Genomic DNA, 26,512 nt, shown 5'->3' on the forward strand with positions numbered 1-26,512 from the left:
GGGCCCCCTCCAAGAAGGATGTCGCCATCTACCTCTGCAGCTCCCTGGAGGCTGACTTTGGGAGAAAGGGAGGAGACCTGTCCTCTCTCTGGTCCCAAGACGCCTAGAAAAGAGGATCGGCTGCTGCTGGAAGTGGTGCGAGGAGCACCGGGAGCTGGGAATATTGGTACTGCACATAAAGACCTCGGACCACACCATCGTCACCCCGACTGCCAGAACGATGTTGGAAAGGACCCTGAAAGATGCCATCCACTGCTACTATGCTGAGAACCTCAAGTGGAAGCCAGACCAGGGCAAGGTGTTCAAGGTGTCCATCAAGTGGGATGCCAGAAGCCACTTTGTCCCCGGGGGCAGCTTCACCAGGTTCACCGACTGGCGGTTCGTCCACCAGGCCTGACTCAACTGCATTCCCCTCAACGGATGCAAACAGCACTCCTGACGGCACCACCACAATGCCATCCAGAACAGGCTGGTGAAAGCCATCCCGCCATCCCTGGGGAAGATCACCGTCGATTCTGCCATCCCCAGGACAGACTGCGAAGAAGGTCCTCATGGTAGATGTCACGGTGCCATTTGAAAACAGGTCACCGTCCTTCCACGAGGCCTGAGCACGGAAGGTGTTTGAAGTACACCCCGCTGGCTGACACCCTGAGAGCCCAGGACTATGAGGTCCAGAGACACGCCCTGATTGTGGGAGCCCTGGGCACGTGAGACCCCCCACAATGAACCGATACTGAGAGAGTGCAGAGTCGGTTAATGCTATGCCCAGCTCATGGTGTCAGACACCATCAGGTGGTCCAGAGACATCTATACGGAACACATCACGGGACACCTCCAGTACCAGCTCAAGTAACCAAGACTGCCAACCAGGGAAATAACCCACTTCCTTCCCTGATGAACTAAGGGACACACCCCACCCATGTACTTATTCACTACACTGATACTGACTTGGCCTCTTAATACATTCCATGGGTGGCGTACCCGAGCCCACCTGTCCACTGACGCTTTAAAAGCTCCCACACCCTAATCTGGGTCTATGCTGGTTATGTGATATGTATGTATCTCATGAACCTTGTGACCGATTCCTGTAATCCCTCATAACTCGAGCCTGACCCCAGATGACCCCTTGCATATATTTAATTTTAAACATTAACTTTAATAAAAAATGTTAATCTATCTCTCCAAGACACCGTAGCTAGGTTGATGGAAGAATTCTTTCATTGATATCACAGTATCTACATTGGGGCTGAGGTTGGCTGAATTATTTTAAATCAAAGTTGCAGAAGCTACCTGAAGCCTGCATCCCAAGCTAGGGGAAAAAATTCTTAGGGAAAGGTTGCAGGCCTTGTTAGATGCGCAAGCATCTCAGACAGGTGATTGAGAGAAAGCAGACAGTCTATGAGGAATAGAAGAAGGGATGGATCAGCAAGGAAGGCTACTTCTTGGAGGTCAGAAAGCGTAAGGGAAAAGTGAGAACTGCCAAAAGCCAAGCAGAGTTGGACTTTGCAACGGGAATTAAAACCAATAGTAAAATGTTCTGTAAAAAGAGAGCACGGAAAGAAGTGGGACTGCTAAACACTGAGGATGGAGTGGAGATTAAAGATAATCTAGGCATGGCCCAACACCAAAATTAATATATTGCCTCAGTTTTTAATGAGGCTAATGAAGAGCTTAGGGGTAGTGGCAGGGTGGCTAATGGCAATGAGGATATGAAGTAGAAATTACCACATCCAAGGACGAAGTCAAACAGTTTAATGGGACCAAACCGGGGGCCCCGGATAATCTCCATCCAAGACTATTAAAGGAACTGGCAGATGAAACTGCAAGTCCAATACCAAGGATTTTTCATGAGTCTGTAAACTCTGGGGTCGTACCCTGTGACTGGACAATTGTTACTATAGTTCCTATTTTTTAAGAAGGGGTGGGGGGAGAAGTGATCCAGGAAACTACAGGCCCATTAATTTGACCTCAATTATATGCAAGGTCTTAGAACTAATTTTGAAACAGAAAGTAGTTAAGGACATAGTGGTGAATGGTAATTGGGATAAAATAAAACATGGTTTACAAAAGGTTGACCATGCCAGACCAACCTGATCACTATCTTTGAGAAGATTTTGTGGAGAAAGGAAATGTAGTAGATCTAATCTACCTGGATTTCAGTAAGGCATTTGATACAGTTTCATGTGGGAAATTATCAGTTGTATTAATCCCTATCTTTTCCAATTTAAGAATTGAAAAGTGGGTAAGGAACTGGCTAAAGGGGAGACTTTAACGGGTCATACCAAAAAATGATCTGTCAGACTGGAGGGAGGTTGTTAGTGGAGTTCCTCAGGGATCAGTCTTGGGACCAATCTTATCGTTTTCATTCATGACCTTGGCACAAAAAGTGGGAGTGTGCTAATGAAATTTGCAGATGACACAGTTGGGAGTCATTGCCAATACAGAAGAGGACTGGGAATCTATACAAGAAGATCTGGATGACTTTGTAAACCGGAGTAATAGAAATGGGGTATTTAACAGTGCAAAGTGCAAGGTCATGCACTTAGGGACTAACAACAAGAATTTTTGCTGTAAACTGTGGACTTATCAGTTGGAAGTGACAGAGGAGGAAAAAGACCTGGGTGTATTGGTCATTCACAGGATGACTGAGCCGTCAATGTGATGCGGCCGTGAAAAAGGCTAATACAATACTAGGATGCATCAGGTGAGATATTTCCAGTAGACAGGGAAGTGTTCGTACCATTACACAAGGACTGGTGAGACCCCATCTGGAATGCTGTGTGCAATTCTGATCTCCCATATTTAAGAAAGATGAATTCAAAGTGGAATAGGTGCAGAGAAGGGCTGCTAGGATGATCCGAGGAATGGAAAACCTACCTACCTTCTTCGAGTACTGTCCCTGTGGGTGCTCTACTCCAGGGGACAGTGCATCCTGGCACCGTTGATCGGAGATCTTCGGTAGCAGTGCCTGGTTGGGACGCATGTGCTCAGCTGCTGTCTCGCAGTCTCGTTAGAGTCCGCCTAAGCGCACGCATCCCGCATCCCCCTCAGTTCCTTCTCAGCCGTCCTCGACTGAAGACAGGACTTGGGGCAGTGCTGATCCTCTTCCCTGGTCTCTGAAGGAAACAATTACAAAGAATATAGAAATAGTTAGTTAGTAACATCCCAGTTGTTTCCCTTCACTTAGAATAGTTACTTAGTTTAAAAAAAAAAAAATCCCCCTCAAGCTTGTCTCCCGCAGAGAGACACTCTCCCCCGGCACTCCTAGTTCAATAATGCCAGGGGCTTCAGGATTCAAGAAATGTGCTTCCTGTCAGGACTCTATGCCAAGGTCCAATGGATACTCACGTTGTGTGAAGTGCCTCGGCGAGACACACGTTCCTGCCAAGTGTCCATTGCACGAGCCTCAAAGCCAGGGCTCGTCGTGACAGGGACCTGCGGCTGAAAATGCTTCTCATGCAGAAATCCCTGCAGCTGCCTCTGGAGATGGGCAATGTCAAACCCTCTCCTTCACGCTCCCCGGCCAGGTCCGAACCAATTGGGAGCATGGCTTCACCTTCTCAGGCGAAGAGGCAAGAAGCCCAACTCTCTCCAAGCAGAGACTTTCACAAGGGTAAAGGGTCTCCTGCGAGATCCTTACCCTCAATACTGACAGCGCCGACGGCAGGTGCCTCCGACCGTCCCAGCACCTCAGCTACGGCTCCCATGGAGCGCAGAGGCAGGAACCCGACTTCCTGTGCTGGGAAGGTCGATCCCTTTGGCACTGAAAATCGACCCGGTGTTGACAGCACGCTCTGCCCCGGTGCTGAAAAGACCGTCGGCACTGAGCCTGCCTGCCGCTCAGATAGCAGGAGTGGACCTCCCACAAGGCGCCTACAAAAGACCCGCGGCACCGGGAAAAGCCAAACAGAAGTCTGTGCACGCCTCTGAGTACAGGTTGCGCGCAGCGGAGTCAGAGCCTAGAGAACAGCAACGACAGTTCCTAAGTCAGGACGACCTTTCAGTGGCACCTGAGCGTAACTCTCTGCTCCTGGACACACAGTGCTCTCTTTGACCAGCCGCTCTCCCCACCTGACCTGGCTACCTTTACTGCCCGCGAGCCTGATATGCAGCAGCAGGCGGAGTTCTCCCCACCTGCCTCTCCTCCTCCACCAGAACCTTTTGCACCTCTGGTCACGACTCACAACCATCAGCCTCAGTTTCCCTACTTCACCACCACCTCCCTCCCCCTGTGGGTGGTACCTAACTTTTCTTATCCGATGCCTTGGCCTCATTGGTACCCTTGGCCAGCTCCTACTGCCACTCGCCCTCATGCTTCTTCCACAGACCACAAGCTCCTTCTGCGCCTTTATCTCCAGCTCCGTCTACTTCTAGAATGCCTGAACTCCCCTCTGAAGAGGTGGGCTATGGACCATACCCTGATTCGCCGACTCCTAACTCTCCATCAGCTCCAGACAGAGCCCTCATGCCTCCGCCTCCACAGAATGTGGACGACTTCAAACAGTTCCAGAACTTTTCAAAAGGGTGGCACTCAGCCAAGACATCCCTTTAGAGGAGGTCCAGGAGACACAACCAAACACCGCAAGATTTATACCTCTTCCACTCTGCAATTCATAACTGCAAACTGTTCCACCCCACTTGCAAGCTACGACTTTGATAACTACAATAAACTCTTTGATTTTTACCTCCCATATTCCAGAGGACGAGAGCGCAGACTTTTAAGTCAGTCCTTGTCGAGGGCCAGTTGGTCTCCAGAACAGCCCTACAAGCATCTTTGGACATGGAGGATACAGCTGCCCACACCACTGCAACTGCAGTGGTTATGCGCAGATCTTCCTGGCTCTCTGCATCCGGTATCCCCAAAGACCTGCAGGTCAAAGTGGAGGACCTCCCCTTTGATAAAGACAAACTCTTTTCCAAGAAAACCGACGAAGTCCTTCACACTGTGTGAGACTCTAGAGCGACCCTGGGCATCTATCCATCCCTTCCCAGGAGACAACGGTATCAACCCTACCAGAGGCCACGCACACAACAGTATCACCGGCCTCAGAACAGACCATACCCAGGAATCGCGCTCTACCTCCTAGGCGCAGACAAAATCAAGCGCAAACAGCTACCTCCCACCCATCGGGAAATAAACAACAATTTTGAAGCATTTGTCAAGGGTCTGCACGACCACCCCTTGACTCCACCGCCTACTTACCCATTTGGCCACTGCCTCCAGGTTTTCCGCCATGCCTGGCAGCAGATTACACAGGACCGTTGGGTCCTGGAAATAGAGTAACTGAACTATCCCTTTTTATATCCTATCTTCCTACCCTTCCCCATCCCTCTTCAGGGACCCCTCTCACAAGCACCTACTTCGCGTAGAAGTGGCTCATCTTCTCCAGCTAGGTTCAGTGGAACCTGTGCCGACACAACATCTAGGGAAAGGGTTCTACTCCCATTACTTTCTGACCCAGAAAAATACCGGGGGATGGAGGCCTATACTAGACCTACGCCTACTGAACAAATTCATATGGGTACAGAAATTCAAGATGGTCACACTGGGCACAATAATACCTGCGCTGGAACAAGGGGGCTGGTTCACAGCCCTCGACCTACAGGATGCCTATTTTCATATATCCATTCATCCAGCTCAGACGCTTCCTACAGTTCACAATCGGTCACGACCATTTCTAGTACAGGGTACTCCCTTTCGGACTCTCCACAGCACCGAGAGTATTCTCCAAGACCCTAGCCGTAGTCGTGGCCCACCTCCGCAGACACGGGAACATACTTTTCCCCTACCTAGACGATTGCCTCATCATTGCCTCCTACGACGAGATGCTACATGCTACCCATTTCGCCATCTCCCTCTTCCACAGCTTGGGCCTGCAAATAAACATCCAAAAATCCACCCTGACACCTACACAGCAGATCGAATTCATTGGAGTTTACTTGGACTCAATTCGAACCAGAGCCTCACTCCCACACAACAGATTCCTCACTATCATACACCTCATACGTACGCTCTCTGTTCATCCCAGGATACAGGCAAGTATTTACCTACAGCTCCTTGGCCACATGGCAGCCACCACCTTCATGGTCAAGTATGCCAGGCTGCATGTGAGATGTCTTCAGGGTTGGCTCAACTCCAGCTACAAACCCAGCAGACACAGCCTCTGCATGCTGCTAACTCCTCTAACGAACGTACTAGCTTCCCTGCAATGGTGGACAAGACCAGAGAACCTTTGCATGGGCGTTCCCTTCTAGCAATGATCCCTGATGCTCATGCTCACCACGGACACTTCCCTGATTGGTTGGGGAGCGCACAAGGCTGCTGGTCCGCACCAGAGACGTGTCTACACATAAATCTCCTAGAGCTCAGAGCAGTGAGACAAGCCTGCCTTCACTTTCTTCCCCTCATAAAGAACAAATCTATCCGGGTCCTAACGGACAATACAGCATGTATGTTTTACGTCTACAGACGGGCGAGCACGATTGCACTCCCTATGCATGGAGGACATCCGATTGTGGAATTGGTGCATACAACACCACATACAAATGATTGCATCGTACCTACCCGGCTGTCACAACACTACCGCTGACACACTCAGCAGACACTTCTCCAAAGAACATGAATGGGAATTGCACCCCGCGATACAACAACAGCTCTTCTCCCAAGGGGCATCCTGTCAATAGACCTCTTTGCCACAACCCAGAATCACAAATGTCACCTATTTTGCTCCAGAGTGGGATTTGGGACTGCATCCCTAGGAGACGTGTTCCTCATCCCGTGGCACAACTCTCTCATGTATGCCTTTCCACCAATCCCTCTGATACACAGGGTCCTGCGCAAGATCAGAGACGACAAGGCCCAGGTCATGCTCATTGCCCCGGCTTGGCCGAGACAGACATGGTATCCTTGCCTGCTCCATGGGTCTGCTCGTCCTCCACAGACTCTCCCCAACAGACCAGATCTGCTTTCTCAGGACAACGGACGAATTCTTCACCCTCCGCTCCAGAAACTCCACCTGACAGCATGATTCGTTCATGGTTCCAGACCCACGAATTAGCCTGTTCTGAGCGAGTCAGATATGTCCTCCTGCATAGTAGAAAAGCCTCCACTCATAAAACTTACCTGCAGAAGTGGAAGCGCTTCTCCCTGTGGTGCTCAAATAAACACTTATCACCCCATATTGTGACTCTCCCTAACATCCTAGACTACCTCCTGAAACTAAAACAGGATGGACTCTCGCTCAGCTCCATCAGCGTACACCTCGTGTCCCTTACCACCTTCCACGGTTCGTTAGACAGCTATTCACTCTTTGCCTACCCCACCATAAAACGCTTTCTCATGGGCCTACAAAATCTCTACCCCAAGATTTATCCATCAGCAGCTGCATTCAATCTCAATCTTGTTCTTCGCGAAACCTCCATTCGAGCCTCAGCTACCTCATCTCTTCTTATGTGCATGAAGGTAGCTTTCTTGGTTGCTGTATCATCAGCAAGGAGGGTAGGGGAAATAAGCGCCCTGATGGCCTACCCTCCCTACACAACCTTCTCTAAAGACAAAGTTACCCTGCGACCCACACTCTAAATTTCTCCCTAAGGTGGTGTCCACCTTAACCAACCTATATACTTACCTACATTCTATCCTAAACTTCATGAGACTCCGCACGAAGCAACTCTGCATCCCTCGACGTCAGATGAGCAATTGCCTTCTATTTAGACAGGACTAAACCATTTTGTAAGTCCTCGCGACTGTTTGTCTCCATTACCGAGAGATCAAATGGTGCAGCCATTTCTAAACAGGGCCTTTCCAAGTGGATCTCTGACTGCATCTGATCCTGTTACTGCATTCAGAATGCTCAACCGCCCAAAGCCATCAGAACTCATTCTACTCAAGCCATGTCAACATCCATTGCCTTCCTCCATAATGTACCCATTCCTGATATCTGTAAGGCAGCCACGTGCTCATCCGAACACACATTTACCAAACACTATGCTATCATGCAGGATACCACGGCAGACACCATAGAAGGCCATACAGTACTTCTACTCATTGCTGCATCTGCAAAGGCTCACCAGCCATAGTGGGTACTGCTTCACATTCACCTGGAATGGAGCGCTCACAGGGACAGCACTCAAAGAAGGGGAAGTTACTCACCTTGCAGTAACTAAGGTTCTTTGAGATGTGTGTCCCTGTGGGTGCTCCACTCCCCGCCCTCCTCCCCTCTACTTTGAAGTACTGTTCTGACCTCTCCACGGTAGAGAAGGACCGGAAGGGGGTGCAGGATGCGCATGTTCAGGCAGACTCTGAGACCACGAGACAGCAGCTGAGCACGTGAGTCCTGGCCAGGCACTGCTACCAAAGATCTCCGATGAATGGCGCCGGGATGCACTGTCACCTGGAGTGGAGCACCCACAGGGACACACATCTCAAAGAACTTCAGTTACTGCAAGGTGAGTAACTTTCTCTTATGAGAGGAGACTCAGAGCTTGGCTTGTTTAGCCTAACCAAACGAAGGCTGAGGGGAGATAGGATCCCTCTGTATAAATACCTCAGAGGGATAAATACCAGGGAAAGAAAGGAGGTATTTAACTTGAGCCAATGTGGACACAAGAACAAATGGATATAAACTGGCCATCAACAAGTTTAGGTTTAAAATTAGATGAAGGTTTCTAACCATCAGAGGAGTGAAGTTCTGGAACAGTCTTCCATGGAGAGCAGTGGAGGCAAAAAAAACCAAACAAACCCTAACTGGCTTCAAGACTGAGCTTGATAAGTTTATGGAGGCAAAGGTATGATGGGACTGCCTATGATGGCATGTGGTCCATCAGCGACTACCAGTAGCAAAAATTCCCCAACGGCTGGAGACTGGAGACTAGATGAGAAGGGCTCCGAGTTACTACAGAGAATTCTTTCCCAGGTGTGTGTCTGGTGGGTCTTGCTGAAATGCTCAGGGTCTAACTGATTCCATATTTGGAGACAGGAAGGAATTTTCCCCCAGGTCAGATTGGCGGGTCTTTCGCCAGGGTTTTTCACCTTCCTTTGCAGCATGGGGCATGGGTCACTTGCAGGTTTGAACTGATGTAAATGGTGAATTCTCTGTAACTTGAAGTCTTTAAACCATGATTTGGCGACTTCAGTAAGTCAGCCAGAGCTTAGGGGTCTGTTACAGGAGTGGGTGGGTGAGTTTCTGTGCCCCACAATGTGCAGGACGTCAGACTAGATGATCATGATGGTCCCTTCTGACCTTCAAGTCTTGTGAGTAAGGCTACGTTTTAGTCACGGGTATTTTTAGTAAAAGTCATGGACAGGTCATGGGCAGTAAACAAAAATTCACGGCCTGTGACCTGTCCATGGCTACTTCTAGATCTACTATATACCCCTGACTAAATCTTGGGGTGGGGGGGTGCTCATGGGGGTGTGGGGATACTCAGGGGAGGGGGTGTCCCGGGAGTGCTGGGTGAGGGGGGTGGAGAGAAATCTGTGACTTCCATGACCTCTGTGACACATTCACAGCCTTACCTATGAGTCTGTCACACAGGGCATGACACTTTTCACAGCCCTGAGCAGTGTAGTCAAGCTGTAGTGTAGACTAGCCCTTAGGCCAGGGGTGGGCAAACTTTTTGGCCCGATGGCCACATCTGGGTATGGAAATTGTATGGCGGGCCATGAATGCTCATGAAATTGGGGTGTGGAAGGGGGTGAGGGCTCTGGCTGGGGGTGCAGACTCTGGGGTGGAGCCAGAAATGAGGAGTTCAGGGTGCAGGAGGAGGGTCCCCAGCTGGGTCAAGAGGTTAGGGTGCGGCTCCAGCTGGGGCTGTGGGCTCTGGGGTGGGGCTAGGGATGAGGGGTTGGGAGTGCAGGAGGGTGCTCCGGGCTGGGACCAAGGGGTTCAGGGCAGGAGGGGGATCAGGGCTGGGGCAGGGGGTTGGGACATGGGAGGGGGTCAGGCTCCAGTTGGCGCTTACCTCAAGCAGCTCCTGGAAACAGCAGCATATCCCCCCTCTGGCTCCTTCGCGGAGGCGCAGCCAGGAAACTCCTATTGGCCGGGAACTGCGGCCATGCTAGGATGCTAAAAATAGCCGGGTAAACATTCTATCTTGGACTGGAGCTTGGCCTCTGAAGCCCAAGCCCATCACTATCACAGGATCTTGCACGAGTTGTGCCCAGTGTGTCTCAAGTTCAAGCAAGGCCTAAGCGCAGTGCAGAACAGTTCCCAGGGAACCGCCACATCCCTTGCTGTTCATGTCAAGAGGTGCTTTTAATTTTTGTGTTTCAGTTCCAGCGAGATCAGAGCCTGGAAGATGTCATAACTCATGTTTGTTGCCTTCTCTGCACCCCCCAAGAACACACACAGCTGGGCGTGTTCTCTTGCCTCTGGCTGGAATTGCTAAAATGTTCCTTTCAGGGAACGTGTCTGTGCTGGAGGTGAAAAATATCGTCAGCATTTTAAAGAGGGGGAAGACGCACTGCTTCTGTTACTCATGCTGCTGTTAGCTTGTAGTTGAGGCTCGTACTGTCTAGCATGCTAGCCTTTCGAGACGTGGTCAGGCTCCTGGCAGCATTGTGGGAATGATGGCACTATTAAGTTCCAGGCACTGTAGAATAAAGAAGACCTAATGTCTGCATGTGATTTGTACACTGTAGCAGACGAATAGACTCCATCTGGGTGCGTGGTGGGGTCAGTTTGCATTGGGAAGCTAATAGACCAAGTTGTCTGTCAAATGTTTGATGGAGGGGGGGAACTGTGAGCAACATTCACAACTTCTTTACACTTTTTTTTTTCTTTTTTCTATTCAGCCAGCCCTGCCGCCCAGCGGGCGTGCCAGAGGTCAAGGGGTGCAGCTAGAGGATGTGGAGCTGTGCAGTGCTCCTAAACTATGCAGGAGCGCAGCGTCACTCCTACATGGCTTAGGAGATCTTCATGACAGTGGCTTTTCCCTCTGTGCAGGAAGTGGGAGGTAATGCCAATGCAGAGCTCCTGAGTCCGTCCTCCACCTAGGCTTCCCAGATGGCACTTGCCACATTCTGCAAATGTGCCCCTGCCCGTCCCAAGAGTGTGTTGTTTTCCTCTGTTCTGCTACCTACCTCTGAGCTAACAGCTGGTAACTAAGCCCAGGTGAAATCCTGGTGAAGACAAGGTAGTTTAAAAATGAGTTAGCAGGTCAAGATGGAGTATGGAGGGGGCCTATGGTTTCCCTGAACCTCCTAACTCGTGTTAAAACTGTCTTCACTAGGGTTTCCCTGTTAGCTAACACGAGTTCAGAACACAGCTAGTGAAGACCGAGCCTCCCACACTTACAGTGAAGCACATGCTTAAGAGTTTGGCTGGATTGGTGCTTGGATGCCCAGCACCTGGCAGGATCAGGTCTCTACAGAGCAGTTGATCTAGATACTCGATGGATGCTTAGTAGCCAGAAGTGATCTAGAGAAAAGATGCAGCTATGGCTGCATTGTATCTAGTGACGTTAGTGACATTAACAGAGCAAACCCCAGCCCCAGAGCTGGGCGACCAAGTCACAAAGTCATGTTAACTACCTGAGACCAGGGACAGCACAGCTGCGCTGGTAGAATCGGTGTCAGATAGAGAAGTAGCCAGTAACCCAGAGCGATGGCTGCACCTCACACCTTGCATCTGAAGAAGTGAGGTTCTTACCCACGAAAGCTTATGCTCCCAATACTTCTGTTAGTCTTAAAGGTGCCACAGGACCCTCTGTTGCTTTTTACAGATTCAGACTAACATGGCTACCCCTCTGATATTTGCAGGAGTTTGTCCTTAAACTTTATAAAGTTTCTAGAATTACAATAGCAGAGCTACATTTTTGTATTTAAAGTAAGATGTTCCCCCATCTAGGGTAGCACAAAGCAACAGTAGAAAGCAAAGGGACCCACAAGTCTCTTAAAGAAAACAAGCATTTAAATGTCAACTTTTTGTGCCTACGTTACTTCAGGGAACATCAGACCCATGTGTAATATTGTATACCATATGGGCTGCAATAGCTAAGAGCTAGCAGAGGTGTTTAAAGACCTCCTGGGAGCTTTACTTTTTGAATTCTTTTCTGATATAACAGCATCACGTTGTAACATATGGCTTATCAAAATAACCTTTCAAGTGCCTTCTCGGTCTTTAAAACCATTATATTCAGGCAGCATAGAATTACATTGGGCTAGTGGCTTTATGCATATATTAATTTCTATGACCCTTTTATTTTGAGGGGCGGGATCTTGATTCTGCCTCAGTCTTGATACTGGGATAATCCAGCTTGAACAATTTTTTAAAAATAGATTTTTTTTTTTTTTTTTTTTTTTTTTTGCTGTGTGTACTTACAAAAGTGGACTTTTTTCCCTTAGGCAAAAATCTCGTTGGTTTGTCTAGCAAGATAACAAAATGCTGGTGACAGATCCAAGTTTTACTTCAACATTTATTGCAGCAAACATGGTCTAACTATGAATGCAAAAAAGCTGACACCGGGCTGGCCATCTGTAGGCTATATTGTATTGCTTTAGGTTTGTATCAGGAGCTTTGTTAGTATGGCAAAATACTATGCAGTTTGGCCTGCAGCTGAATACTACGATTGGAAATGAGTTCGGAAACACTGGTTAATTCATGATAATACAGCAGTGGTAAGCTGCAGTGTTTATTTTGGGAGCTCCCATTACATGGACCTCTCTTTACACATGGAGTTAATTTTTATTAAATAGCCTTGAAATGCAAACGTTGGGGAAGGGGAGGGAAAAGCTGACAACACGCTGATTTTGGTCGTAGCACAAAAAATAAAAAGCACGGAACTCTGTAGCAAGTGACTAGTGCTTCGATTGAGACAAGCACACTGACGACAATGAGGACTTGAGCACGTGTTTGAAGATCAGTATGAGTTGGTTTTGCTGGATCGGGGGCCTAGTTGAAGGATTGATTTTTAGTCTGTTGGTATCTGTCCTTGTGAATAAATCCTAAAATCTTTTGTTTGTTTTTTAAAAAGTCTCCTTCGACAGTCAATTCAGGGGAACAGGGATTTTAGAAGGTTGGTTTTTTGATCATCAGAGACCTGAGGAAGAGTTCTGTGTCAGCTCAAGAGCTTGTCTCTCTCTCTCTCTCTCTCCAACAAAAGTTGGTCCAAGAACAGATGTTCCCTCCCCCACCTTGACTTTCTCCTTGGTAATACTATTTAACTAAGCCCAAGGAGCAATCTGTGATTACAAAGAATCATCAGCCAGAGCGTTTTAAGATATTGCTGACCCTGTGCAGCAGTCCCCAGAGTTGCAGACTATAAGACTTGTTTGTTTTTAGCTGCTCAGATTCTAAGGTAACAAGCACCAGATTAAGAAACTGACTGGACGGGCCGATTCTGTTGGTAAAAGACATCCCCAATGTCCGACTCCTTTAAGACTCTGATAAAGCCCCATTAAATCATCTCCTTTATGTGCCATTTATCAGAACCTTTTCCTTCTTTCCACGCACTGACTTAAGAGCATGGAGTGCCAAATTCTCCTGTAGAAGAGGTTGTTAGGACCTTACTTGAAAGGGGAGGTAATGTGGTCTCATTGGTAAAATATTGGACTGGGAGTCAGGAGTCCTGGGTTCTAGTCTCAATTCTGCCATTGGGCTGCTGGGTGATGTTGGCCAAGTCACATCCCTGGTTTCCCTCCAGCCCTTGGACTGTCTGGTCTCTTTAGATTGTAAGATCTTCAGGGCAGAAGCTTGCTCTCACTACATATCAAAGCATCCAAAGTACTGGGTGGATGAATTTTAAATAAATTAGAAGTAAAATGATCAGATGATATGATAAAACTTGTGTCTGGCCTTCTCTGGTCAAAGTAATTGGATTGCTTTTCCAAGATGAAGGTTTAGTAAATAACTGTTATGACTTCTGCAGGTTGCTTGTGATACTTGTTTCTTTTCACTTTGCAGTGCCTTCTCCTAGTGCCTTGCTGGTAGACAATCCCACGCCTTTTGGAAATGCAAAGGAAGTTGTAGCAATCAAGGACTATTGCCCAACTAACTTCACAACCTTAAAGTTCTCCAAGGGTGACCACCTCTACGTCTTGGATACCTCGGGAGGCGAGTGGTGGTATGCTCATAATACCACGGAAATGGGTTACATACCTTCCTCCTACGTCCAGCCTGTAAACTACCGAAACTCTTCCTTCACTGACAGTGGCATGATAGACAATCTGCTCGAAAGCCCTGACGAAGGAGTCAGAGAGCTAGATCTGCTTGGAGAGTGGACTGATGTAAAGAGAAACTCTGCCAACACCTACAGTAACAACCCTTTCTTAAATGGGGTCCAAACCAATCCGTTTCTGAATGGGAACTTGCAAATGATGCCCAGCTCAGACAAAGAGTGCACCCCCAAAACCACTGTGGACTTACTGCTGTTTGACACGGCAGCTCCTCCGTTTACAGGGGCCAGTTCTGCAATGAACAGCAGCATAAGTAACATCTTTGTTGAACTTCCATCCACAAATGGATTGGAGTTCGAACAGCCTGTGAGGCGGGACAATCCCTTCTTCAGAAGTAAACGCTCGTACAGTTTGTCGGAGCTGTCTGTCCTTCAGGCAAAATCAGAAATGCCAGCATCATCAGGGTTTTTTACTGGATTAAAATCGCCTACCCCAGAGCAGTTCCAGAGCAGGGAAGATTTTAGAACTGCCTGGCTGAACCACAGGAAGCTGGCACGGTCGTGCCACGACTTGGACTTGCTTGGCCAGAATCCTGGCTGGGGTCAGACACAACCTGTGGAGACCAACATCGTCTGCAAGCTGGATAGTTCTGGTGGAGCAGTTCAGCTCCCAGATACTAACATCAGCATCCATGTGCCAGAAGGACATGTCTCGCCAGGGGAAACACAGCAGATCTCCATGAAAGCCCTGTTAGACCCACCCCTGGAGCTCAACAGTGACAAATGCAGCACCATAAGCCCAGTGCTGGAGATTAAACTGAGCAACATGGAGGTAAAAACGTTCATCATGTTGGAGATGAAAGTGTCGGCGGAGGTCAAGAATGACATCGTGAGTCAGAGCTTGGTGGGATTACAGTGCTTGCGTAGTGACATAAAAGAAGGACCCTATACACCAATGCAACTCAGCTATTCCTATGGAGACATGATACAGGTGCAATTGGATAACCTGGAACCTTGTATGTATGTAGCTGTTGTAGCCCAAGGACAGAACGTCATATATCCTTACACTGTCTGGGACTACATCAGTAAAAAGATCACCGTGGGTGTCTATGGCCCCAAACACATACATCCTTCTTTTAAAACCATAGTGGCTATTTTTGGACACGAGTGTGCGCCAAAGACTCTCTTAGTGACTGAGGTTACACGGCAAATCCACGGCGTGGCGCCTGTGGCCCTGCAGCTGTGGGGCAAGCACCAGTTCGCTCTGGGCCAGCCGCAGGACCTGAAACTCTGCATGTTTTCCAACATGACTAATTATGAGGTGAAGGCCAGCGAACAAGCCAAAATCATCAGAGGCTTCCAGATGAAGCTGGGGAAAGTCAGCCGCCTCATCTTCCCAATCATGTCCCATGACTTCAATGAGCTCTCAGACTTCACATTGAGGATACAGGTCAAGGATGACAAGGACGCCATATTGACCCAGTTCTGTGTGCAAACACCACAACCACCTCCTAAAAGTGCCATCAAGTCCACTGGGCAGAGAAGGTTCCTCAAGAAGAATGAGGTTGGGAAGATCATTCTGTCCTCCCTGGCTGCTAGTAGCAAATATCCTGTCTTTCAGGAGCGGCCAGTTGCGAGCCTGAAGTATGGCAAACTGCTTAAAACTGTAGTGCGCCAAAACAAGAACCATTATTTACTGGAATATAAGAAAGGAGATGTCATAGCGCTGCTCAGTGAAGAGAAGATCAAACTGAAAGGCCAGCTGTGGACCAAGGAATGGTACATTGGCTACTACCAAGGAAAAATCGGCCTTGTTCACGCCAAAAACGTGCTAGTGGTTGGGAAAGTCAAGCCCAGCTATTTTTCTGGACCTGATCTCACCACCAGTGCATTGCTTGAGCAAATCCTGAGGCCTTGCAAATTTCTGACCTATATCTACGCCTCAGTCAGGACTCTGCTTATGGAGAACATCAGCAGCTGGCGCTCGTTCGCAGACGCCTTGGGATACATGAACTTGCCACTCACTTTCTTCTGTCGAGCAGAACTAGACAGCGAGTCAGAACGGGTAGCCTCGGTGCTGGAGAAGCTGAAAGAAGACTGCAATAATACCGAGAACAAGGAGAGGAAATCTTTCCAGAAAGAGCTAATGGCGGTGAGTACTCAGCCTGTCGGAGAAGTTCTTAATCTATTAAGAAATGTGTTCTGAACTGGGAGTAGAAACAGGAATGCAATGTGTTTGTAAACAGTCCATACAAACGAAAGTACATCTGATTGTGTGGGGTTTTTTGCAGCATGTTTTGATGGGGAAACTGGCCATCCTTCACTGTATTCATATTACAGCAGGGCCTAGAAATCCCCAAGTGGGATCAGGACCCCAGTGTGCTAAGTGCTGTACATACACATAGAGAGAGTCCTTATCCTGAAGAGCCAACATGGCACAGAGACACAGAAAGCTGAAATGACTTGTCCAAGTCACACACCAGGTCGGTGGCTAACCTGGGAATCCAACCCAGGTCTCCTGACGTTCCTTCCAGTGCACCATCCAATAGACAACTTTGCCTCTCAGTGGAGTTCAGTGAAAATGACTTAACTGCTAGGGCAGTTTGAGTCTTCTATTCCCTAACAGCATAGGGAATTATCGTGATCAGTAAAGCATAGTGGGGTATTGCACCATAGCTGCAGTGAAACATCTTGAACAGGCTGCTTGCTGTTCCACAGTTAAAATGTTAATCAAAATGCAAATGAAGCTGTACCTCCAGATTGGAGGGTGGGGCATTGATGGTTACATAGCTATAGAGGCACTTCACAATCCTTCTGTCTTTGAGTGGTGGACACTGTATGTTCAGAGCCTCTGTGGGGTTTTAGGCAAATACGTAGACGTATGTGTTTATTTTAAAAGGTAGCTGATCCAAAGCCCATTGAAATAATTGCAAGTTGTTCCACTAGCTTTAGTAGGTCTTTGGCTTTAAAGTGGTTATTCGTGCTCTGAAGCCAGCAATAAATAAATACCGTGAAGAATTCCTAGTCACGGAGGTGAAGCAACTTAAAGCCAAAATAGTTTGTTAAAGCTTGTTGGGCATCGACAGCCATTTGGAGGTTTTATGCGGGAGCTTGTAATAAGACAGCAAACTGGCATATAGCAAGAAATTAAAAACGACTCCTGTACAGGAATATGTTGGTTAACTGTCAATTAAAAAAACCTCGTGCACTGAAGTATAGCAAAGGGTTCTTATAAATATTGCAACTGGGAAGAAAGAATTCTGCATCTTCACTTTTATATAGGATTAAAAAACAGGCTTCTTTAAAAAAAGGATTTTCCTGCCAGTTATTTTTAATCAGGAACCTGTTTGCTTCGTCTCTTTCCCTGACCATCTTCTAAGCATATTAGGTAGACTGGGTGACTGTAGCAGCTTGAATTTAGGTGGCTCATCCTGAACAATGGACTACTCATACAGTATCAGAGGGGTAGCCATGTTAGTCTGTACTATACCTAATATCTAAAAATCTGGCTTAACCAGCGATGTGCTAATAAACTTCTGTTTGCATTCAGGGGAAACTTGAATCCTGTGATTCTCGCTTAGTTGCCCTTAAAAAATCTCACTGAAAACTTGTTGTTGCAGAGTGGATCTCTGTGTGGTTCACAGGAAACAAGCCAAAGACATTCAGGGCTTGTATTTTAGACCAGTTTTGCGGCACTCCTCGTCCTTGAAATTGTCTCTTTCACAAAAGCAGATAACTAAGCAACAGAGAATCACATTTTTAAAATGGAAACTTAACTATTGAATAGCAAAAGCTTCTCTTGATGGTTTCAGGACTGGGAACTAAATTATTCATAGATAAAATGGGTCGAAATATGTAATAACTCACATCTTTGTCATTTAATAGGAGTGGTGAATGTTGAGGATTAGGTGTAAGCTGTCTTCATTATCACGAAGAAAGGATGTAGTTGAGTAATGGCTCCCCAATCTAGCGTGTTCAGGGATTCATTTGTGACTATTCCCTATAATACCTCAGCAGAATTAAAAAAGCTCTTTTCAAAACTCCTACCTACATTTGATATCACTATGGAGAATGGGAAAATATTGGACCCCAAAGAGAAAGTGATGGAGCCCTTTGAGTTTTACTGGAATTCACATGATCATAGGAGCCACCTAATGAACTAATTAAAAGTAAATAAATAATCATAAAATTAGGGATGAACTTTTCAAAGCAGTCTAGAGCAGTAGTTCTCAAAGCTGGTCCGCCGCTTGTTCAGGGAAAGCCCCTGGCGGGCCGGGCCAGTTTGTTTACCTGCCGCATCTGCAGGTTCAGCCGATCGCGGCTCCCACTGGCCGCGGTTCGCTGCTCCAGGCCAAAGGGGGCTGCGGGAAGGGCGGCTAGCACGTCCCTCAGCCCACGCCGCTTCCTGCAGCCCCCATTGGCCTGGAGCGGCGAACCGCAGCCAGTGGGAGCTGCGATCAGCCGAACCTGCGGACGTGGCAGGTAAACAAACTGTCCCGGCCCGCCAGGGGCTTTCCCTGAACAAGCGACAGACCGGCTTTGAGAACCACTGGTCTAGAGCATTTTGAAACATCAGCTATTAAGTCTAATGTATCTAAATCCCCTGGATTGCTTTGAAAAGCTCAGTCAAGATTTCCTCAAATTCAGGTATGTGGTCTGTTGTAACTTCACAGTGAAAGTTGCTCATATCATTATTTGAAGGAAACTTAAAAAATAAATAGTGCTGTCGAACTAGAGCTTGCTGTGACAGATTGATGGGGTTAGACATATTTAAATTGTCACTTTGATCCTTTGTAAATCATTCCACAATCTGCAGTGTTAAACTTTTGATCGCTAAGATCCCATTGTTTAAACTAGCAGCCATTCAGAGTCTGTACAGAAGCCAGCCGATAGGAAGAGAAGCAGCAGTTGGACAAGAAATTATATTAAACAGAAAATTTTATGCTTAAACAAGGCCAAAGCAAGGATGATGAATGCTGGGTGGGTGGGGGAGGGGATTGAGGCTAGGTTGAGGTCCAAGAAAGCTGCTGGGTTCTTGACTCCTGCACAGGGTTATATATTGTGGTGCATGGAAGTGGGGGAAGGCCGGGAATCAGGTTTTCAAGTTTTCTTTCCTTCCTGCCACACCATTCCTGCTTTGTTGTTAGGGTGACAGAGAGCTGCCAGGCGCATCCCTCTGCTCCATGGATGAAGATTTCTGACAGACAGGAGCGACATTTTTAGCTGAAGTGTCTTAAAGCTGTAGCGTCCCCTTCTGCTTTGATAACTTACGAAGTTCTGAGCAGTCATACTCCTCTCTTACATACAATGCAACTCCCCCACCTTTTCTGCCCTGCCTGTCCTTCCTGAACAGTTTATATCCATCCATGACAGTACTCTTGCTATAAATGAGACAGCGCTGGTGGCAAGACATCCTCATGGCAGGGGGGTTTGGCCCTGGACTGTGCATTCCTCCCCATGGTTTCCCTAGACCTGGGTTTGGTGACATTAGGATGTGCTGCATGACTTTGCTTACTGGGGAAGTTGTGTGAGGGTATGTCTAAACTACCCGCCGGATCGGCGGGTAGCGATTGATCTATTGGGGATCAATTTATCGCGTGTAGTGTAGACGCGATAAATCGATCCCATATTGCTTTCCCATCGACTGCTGAACTCCAGCTCGGCGAGAGGCGGAAACAAAGTCGACGGGGGAGCCGCGGCCATCAATCCTGCGCCGCGAGGACGCAACGCAAGTAATTCTAAGTCAATCTAAGATACGTCGACTTCAGCTATGCTATTCTCGTAGCTGAAGTTGCGTATCTTAGATCGATCCCCCGCCCCCCCAGTGTAGATCAGGTTTGAGAGTGGAGGTGGGAAGGTAGAAAGTTCTCTATGGGGTTCAGAAGGTGGTTATGGTTTTGTCGTAAAAACAGCCTGTTTTCAGTGTGTGTAGTTCTGTTTAATGGATGTAAACGGACTCTTTATAAGACCGAAATTAAATATTTATTCATCTTCTTAAATGCTTCAGGAGCTCTTTTAGTTTGCGTTATTGCATTGAAGAACTGTAGTAGTTAAATGGGTTTTACTTTGGACTCATTGTCTTTGGCTCTAAATAGCAAAGATGGCTTGTAGGTCTTGTTGCTGCTGTGCCTCACCTAAATGAGAAGGAAAGGATGAAAATGCTCTATCTGAGTATTCACAAAATAATGAAATAACGGTGAGAGTTGTGAGTTGCCAAAAACCTACTGCTCCCAAAGAGTTTTAAATCTTTTGAGTCGCTAGCACCAACCCCAGCCTTCTACACAAAGGCTTCAGTCCACTTAAGGTTTTTGACTGTGAAAGATGCTATTGATAAAAGATGGGCTTGCATCCTGGAGCAAGTGGATACCTCTTCAGAAATCAATTTTAGATGTATAATCCTCCTGTGCTTCCTGAGCAGTTATGATTTGGCTTGATCTAAGGAAAGACTCAAGGCATGAGAATTCAAGGGTAATATATATATTTTTTTAATTTAAAAAGTGGTGATTTTTCTTGTATCCATTGATATGATCTTTCTTTTCTGTCCAGTATCTGCTCGCAAGAAGAACCTTTTGGATTAAACTCTGCTCTCACCATTTCACTTCGAGATTGGTTTTTGGTTTGGAAAAGGAATAAATACAGGCTTCTCTAATCCTAAAGTCAAGAAAAATGACGTTCCAAAAGTGAAGGAGCAGTGTGCAAAACTAGCTACCTATAAACAGTTTGGAATGGAAGCGCTTCTCAAAACGATGAGTGGGAAAGTTTGCAGGTGATATGCAGATTGGGGGAGTGGTAAATAATGAAGAGAAGGGGTCGCTGATTCAGAGCCATCTGGATTGCTTGCTAAGCTGGGCTCAAGCAAACAATGTGTTTTTAATACACCCAAATGCAAATAGATGCATGTAGGCTGTATTTACAAGATGGGGGAACTCTCTCCTGGGAAGAAAGGACTTTGGGGTCATGGTGAATAATCAGTTGAACATGCGCTGCCAGTGCGATGCGATGGTCAAAAGGGCTAGTCCAATCCTTGGATGCACAAACAGGAATCTTGAGTAAGAGTGGAGATATTTTTTCTCTCTTTATCTGGCAATGGTGCTACTGGAGTCCTGTGTCCAGTTCTGGTGTCCACAGTTCAAGAAGGAGGTTGATAAATTGGATGATATGAATGAAAAATTTTATCATTCTTGTGGAAGAGCCACAAAAATGGACGTTTTAGAAACCATGCCTTATAGTGATGGACTCAATGTGGTCAGTCTATTTAGCTTAATAAAGAGAAGGTTAATGGTTGACTTGATTAGAGTGTATAAATACCTACTTGGGGGGAAATATTCATCAATGGACCTAGCAGAGAAAGGTCTAACATGACCCAATGTCTGGAAGCTGAAGCTAGACAAATTCAGACTGGAAATAAGGGGTAAATTTTTAACAGTGAGAGTCATTAACCATTGAAAGACTTTACCAAGTGTTGTGGTAGATTCTCCTTCAGTAGCTATTTTTTAAATCAAGATTGGCTGTTCTAAAAAAGCTCGGCTGTAGTTCCATAAGGAATTATTCTGGGGGAGTTCTCTGGCCTGTATTATGCAGGAGATCATACTAGATGATCACACCTGTTCCATTGGGCCTGGGAATTCGACTCTCTAAGCTGATGAGACAAAAAAGTGAACTCCATGTCATCATCCAGGCTTCTTGTTAAGTTTGTTTTTCATCTAGCATTAGCAGTAATACCTGAGGGGAAAAAGGGACTGTCTTCAGAAGCTGGGCCATCCAATCAAATAGATAACTCTTTCACAACTCCCCTGCAAAGATCATGTCAAAATCAGAAACGACACTGGCATGTCTCACTCTAGGAAGAGCAAAAAAACAAGTCCCTGACTCGGTGAAGCCCTAAAGCAGGGGTAGGCAATCTATGGCACACGTGCCAAAGGCGGCACGTGCGCTGATTTTCAGTGGCACTCACACTGCCCGAGTCCTGGCCACCGGTCCGGAAGGATCTGCATTTTAATTTAATTTTAAATGAAGCTTCTTAAACATTTTAAAAACCTTATTTACTTTACATACAACAATAGTTTAGTTATATATTATAGACTTATAGAAAGAGACCTTCTAAAAACATTAAAATGTATTATTGGCACGCAAAACCTTAAATCAGAATGAATAAATGAAGACTCAGCACACCACTTCTGAAAGGTTGCCGACCCCTGCCCTAAAGCATGTGCTGAAGTGCCCTGCTCAGCTGAGACCTATGCGTGATGCACTGGTTCCCAGACCCACAAAAGACAAAGGGCACTGCAGAATCGGTTCAGAACAGTAGAGCAGTTCTTGTGCTCCTTTGGTTTTAAGATGTCCAGCGTGCTCCTAGTTCAGAGGCCTCGTATGTACTCTCAGTCCACATCAGGCCTTGGTTAGAGAATGGGTAACACTTTCCGAAGTAGCATTTTTCAAAGTGACGTAGGCACTTATCTGCTTCTTAACATTTTGCCCAGTAGCGCAGCATGTGCTACGAGCTGTTGCTGCTAGAAGGAGCAATGAAGTGAAACTCCAGTGGATTCACTAAGCAGTAACTACACTGCCAGGTTCTTCAGAGTTGTATCTTTGAGATAATGACTTCCCTTTGGAATTTCTAGTGTTTTTATCATTCTAGCCCTTTCCTGACATTCAGTATTTCAGGGTGCTACTAGTTATGCTAGAAGAGAAGAAAATCACAGCATTTTATAACTTCTCGTTCACAGTACGATGGTTAGCCCAGTACTGAGGTTTGTACAAAAAATGAATTTTCCATCCCATTAAATCAGGCTGTTTGAGTTGTTGTTTAACTCAGACACCTGGAAACAGGTTCTGGCACTGTTGATGTCCTCAGAGTAACAGTTATGTTCTAGGGACAAAGTAAGCGCACACCTTATGCAGCGCCTCCTGAGACATGCAGCTTCGGAGTAGCAGAGAGCTAAAAGTGGCCTCACGCCTCCTTTGCACCACCTGCATTCTGGGCTGGTGCAGGGCCAAAACAGTTGTGGTGTAAGTTTGAACAGGTTGCCATAGTGCTGGGTGCTACCAAGCTTTCTCCCTGGGGCAGCATTGGGTCATGCATGCGGCCCTACTGGGTTCATCCTGGGGGAATTCTCTCCTGACCAGCTGAGGTCCCTATATGCTGATAGCGTCATGTAGGGGCCAGGGTGGAGGCAAGACCCAATTATGAATTAAGGAGCCTGATGCAGTTCACAATTAATGTTGGTGTGAATCGTTCTGCTGGGAAAAGATCAGGCCCTGGATGATTCTCCCAATGCATCAAACACGCGTGAGCTGAGAAGGCAAAGGAATAGCTTGCCCATGACCTCCCATCCCAAGGGCGCTGCAGCAGCATCCTACCCACTTCTTGGGCTCAGCCCCAGTCAGCTGAATTAGCACAAAGTTGCAGAGCAGCAACATGGGACTCTCCAAAGCTCCTCAATATGGACATAAAAAGAACAGGAGTACTCCTGTTCTTTTTACGGATACAGACTAACACGGCTGCTACTCTGAAATATGGACATAGAACATCTGCACATGTGCCTTTGGCTCCAAGGTTCTTAGTGTTTAAATTCCAGGAGGAAACTATATTCCTCAGTCAGGCAAAATGGTGCCACAGCACTTCTGTTTGGCCCAGGTGAAATGCACAAAATAAAAGGTATGGGGTAGTAGCCCCCTCTGACCTAACTGTCTGTTATAATCAAAGGGCAGCTGCTTTTGATGCTAAGCTTTTAGGTTCTCCCATTACTTGTGCAGAGGGTAAAGGTTCTCGTGTCCTGACCTATTGTTTATAATTGTGCTTTTATTTAGAGCTGTTCCAAAATCTACACTTTGTTTTAAAAACATAAATCTCCTCCGGTGCTTCTGACTGATTGTGAAAATCATTTTCACAGTGTGTCCAGAGTACCTGATGCTGGGGGGCCTGCTGCAGTTAGCAGACAGCTTAGCAGCAGATGACTTCTGTTCTTCAGACAGCGTGAGGAGTATACTTTGTCAGCAGGGCGCTAGTTAAGTGTGGACATGGAAAGCTAATGGCCTTCTTCAGCCTGGGCTGTAGTGGCAGATCCTGCAAAGGGATGGGGAGGATCAGCTAGTGACTATCAAGGTATGTTGGAGTGTGGACTAAGGAGTATTGCCCTCCTAGCTCAAATTTAGGGTCACCTCTGCCCCTGTCCAAAGGTGGAGAGGGAGAGAGAGAGATGTATTCTTCAGTGCCCAAAGCATGGCTTGTCTCCAACCCCGTCGCTTCCCCCTGCCCTCGGCCACAGAGCAATTGGGTGTGTTCAATACAAAAGTCCATAGTGCCCCAAAAATCGAAAGATTAGGCAGGGTAGAACTGAAGTGATGATACTATAAAGCGGGGAGGAATGCTGTGCTGGGGGCCAGGAGGAGGGGAAAGGGTGTGAGCTTGGGGCCATATCAAGCTGGGTTTCCTGTTGCATAACTTGGGTCTGCCATGCTGAATGGGACACGTGGCCTCATTGATAACATCTGCTCCACTCCTGGCTACTGATGTCTTGGAAATAAGTGCTTACCTAAGCAGAAGTGTCACATGACACTAGGGGGCTGCAGGTTTCTAATCTGGGGGGTGGGAGGGAAAGTGTTTTGTGAACTCACATCCCAGCTGTCTGGCTAGAGGTCCTGGCCCTAGAGAAATCCAGTGTACAAAGCAGAGTAATGTGCCCCTTCCTTCCTGGATTGTTCTCAAAGGCAGTGGGTAGCTTTTCTATCATAGCTTTACTTTAGATCACTCCTTTATGATAGCGTCCCTTTAGAGCTCTGGGTTTTCTAATAGTGAAAATTACTGTACCACCATCACCTTCCCTGCTAGCTACCTTTATTTATGGCAATACAGAAAGGTGGGATGCGGACTGGTCCAAGTGTTCTCCAATGCGCCACGATGCTTCAAACCTCTAGAGTGTTTTGCAACTTCAATGGCATCAGGAGTCATTAACTAATAAAAAATATTCTGCATTTGGATAACTACTTCCATCTGGGGCTGGCAGAGCGGTTGGCAGCCCCTAATTCATTCTGGATTACCACTCCCCTGGGGCATGGGTAAGAAGCATTTACCCCACTTCACAAAAGGGGAAAGGAAGGCATCAAGGGATGGGTTTGAGTTCACTACGACCACCCAGCAAGTTGGTGTCAGAGCCATGAGCAGGACACCAGAGATCCACCAGGACAACAGGTCAATTGAGTTGCAAACTTCATCACTTCTCTCACACCAAGTGCATCTTCCCAGTCTCTAGGCAGGATGCCAGCTGCATTGCTGACCACGTGAGCCGTTGGAGAATCAGGCCCATGGCTTTCTCACCCTCTGCAATCAACGCGGTCTCCTCTGGGGATACCAATGGATTTTCCATAAACTGAAATGAGTCTTGCGTGCGGAGGAGAGTCAGTAAATTAATCTGAGGGGAGGAGGTGAGATTTGCATGATTCTGCAAACACCATTGTGTGCAGTGCACGTGTCGCTCAATAGCAGCCAAAGCTTTGTACTGAATTCCCCTCTGGGCAATCCACTCCTCTTTTGCTCAGATGCTATTTTCCATGATTAGAGGGATTGGAAATGGGATTCTGCCTTTCTGAGCTGGGATGCAAATACTGTGTCTCTAGATGTCTTTTAAATGTGTTTTCGTTGGCACTGCTTTGAAATATCATTTGAATCTCAAACCCCGTTCTGTGCTGCACTGCATGCTAGTCTCTTGTAGCAGGGCTAAAAGGAGCTCTGAGGTTAATGAATACTTTGATGAACATTGTCAATGTAGTGCTTTAAAGCAGTGGCAATAATAGTACAGCCATGATTAGACTGCAGATTTATCCTGATGTCAGTGGAAACCAGAATATTTTGAGTGTATTTTAAGAGATGAATCTGTGTGTTTTGCTATCTCGTATTGGGGTCGGGGGGAGGCAGCAAGTGTAGCTACAAAAGCCTGATTCAGGATTAAGGTCCATTGTGACCCTGCTAATCCCAGCTGGACCAGTAATCGCTTTGAAAGCAAATTTATCTGTGATTTAATTGTATGTGTTTTTGCAGCAAAGGGGATGAGCTGTCCAAAGACCAGAGATGATCTGCAGCATTTGCTTTTATTATTGTAGTTGCTCTTGCTGTCCTGAACGGTCCCTGCCGTATTCTGGCCTTTGTGGGGTGTGTGTGTGTGTGTGTGTGTATGTTTGGTGGTACTAATGGACTTTCTGATGTAGATGCACGAGGATGAAACATTGCTCGGCTGCTGTGAACGTGTCCTGCCCTGACAAACCCCCAGGTGCCTCTCCTGTTTTTCACCTCTCTCAATCCAGTATCTCACACTTGACCTGCTAGTGCTGTGGTTCTGCAATCTTCCATTAAGCTCTTATAGACTCTCCACTCTTCTGGCCCCTTGCTCATTCGTGCCCA

At 47.0% G+C, this 26,512-nt stretch overlaps 1 protein-coding gene across 9 annotated transcripts in view; it reads left to right on the forward strand.

The window, feature by feature from the left end:
• The window catches only part of SH3BP4 (SH3 domain binding protein 4), a 177,872-nt gene that overhangs the window by 110,178 nt on the left and 41,182 nt on the right, over positions 1-26,512 (forward strand). For 7 of the 9 annotated variants that reach the window (XM_005292124.4, XM_065561134.1, XM_024109241.3 and 4 more), the window contains one exon: positions 13,905-16,267. In XM_005292124.4, the coding sequence (XP_005292181.2) occupies positions 13,905-16,267 (2,363 nt within the window). Of the gene's footprint in view, positions 1-13,904; positions 16,268-20,661; positions 20,765-26,512 lie in introns of those variants that run through there. The other 2 variants (XM_042859592.2, XM_065561133.1) reach the window with 1 other exon arrangement.

Source organism: Chrysemys picta, chromosome 11 (genome assembly GCF_011386835.1).
Source record: "Chrysemys picta bellii isolate R12L10 chromosome 11, ASM1138683v2, whole genome shotgun sequence".
NCBI lineage: Eukaryota > Metazoa > Chordata > Testudines > Emydidae > Chrysemys > Chrysemys picta.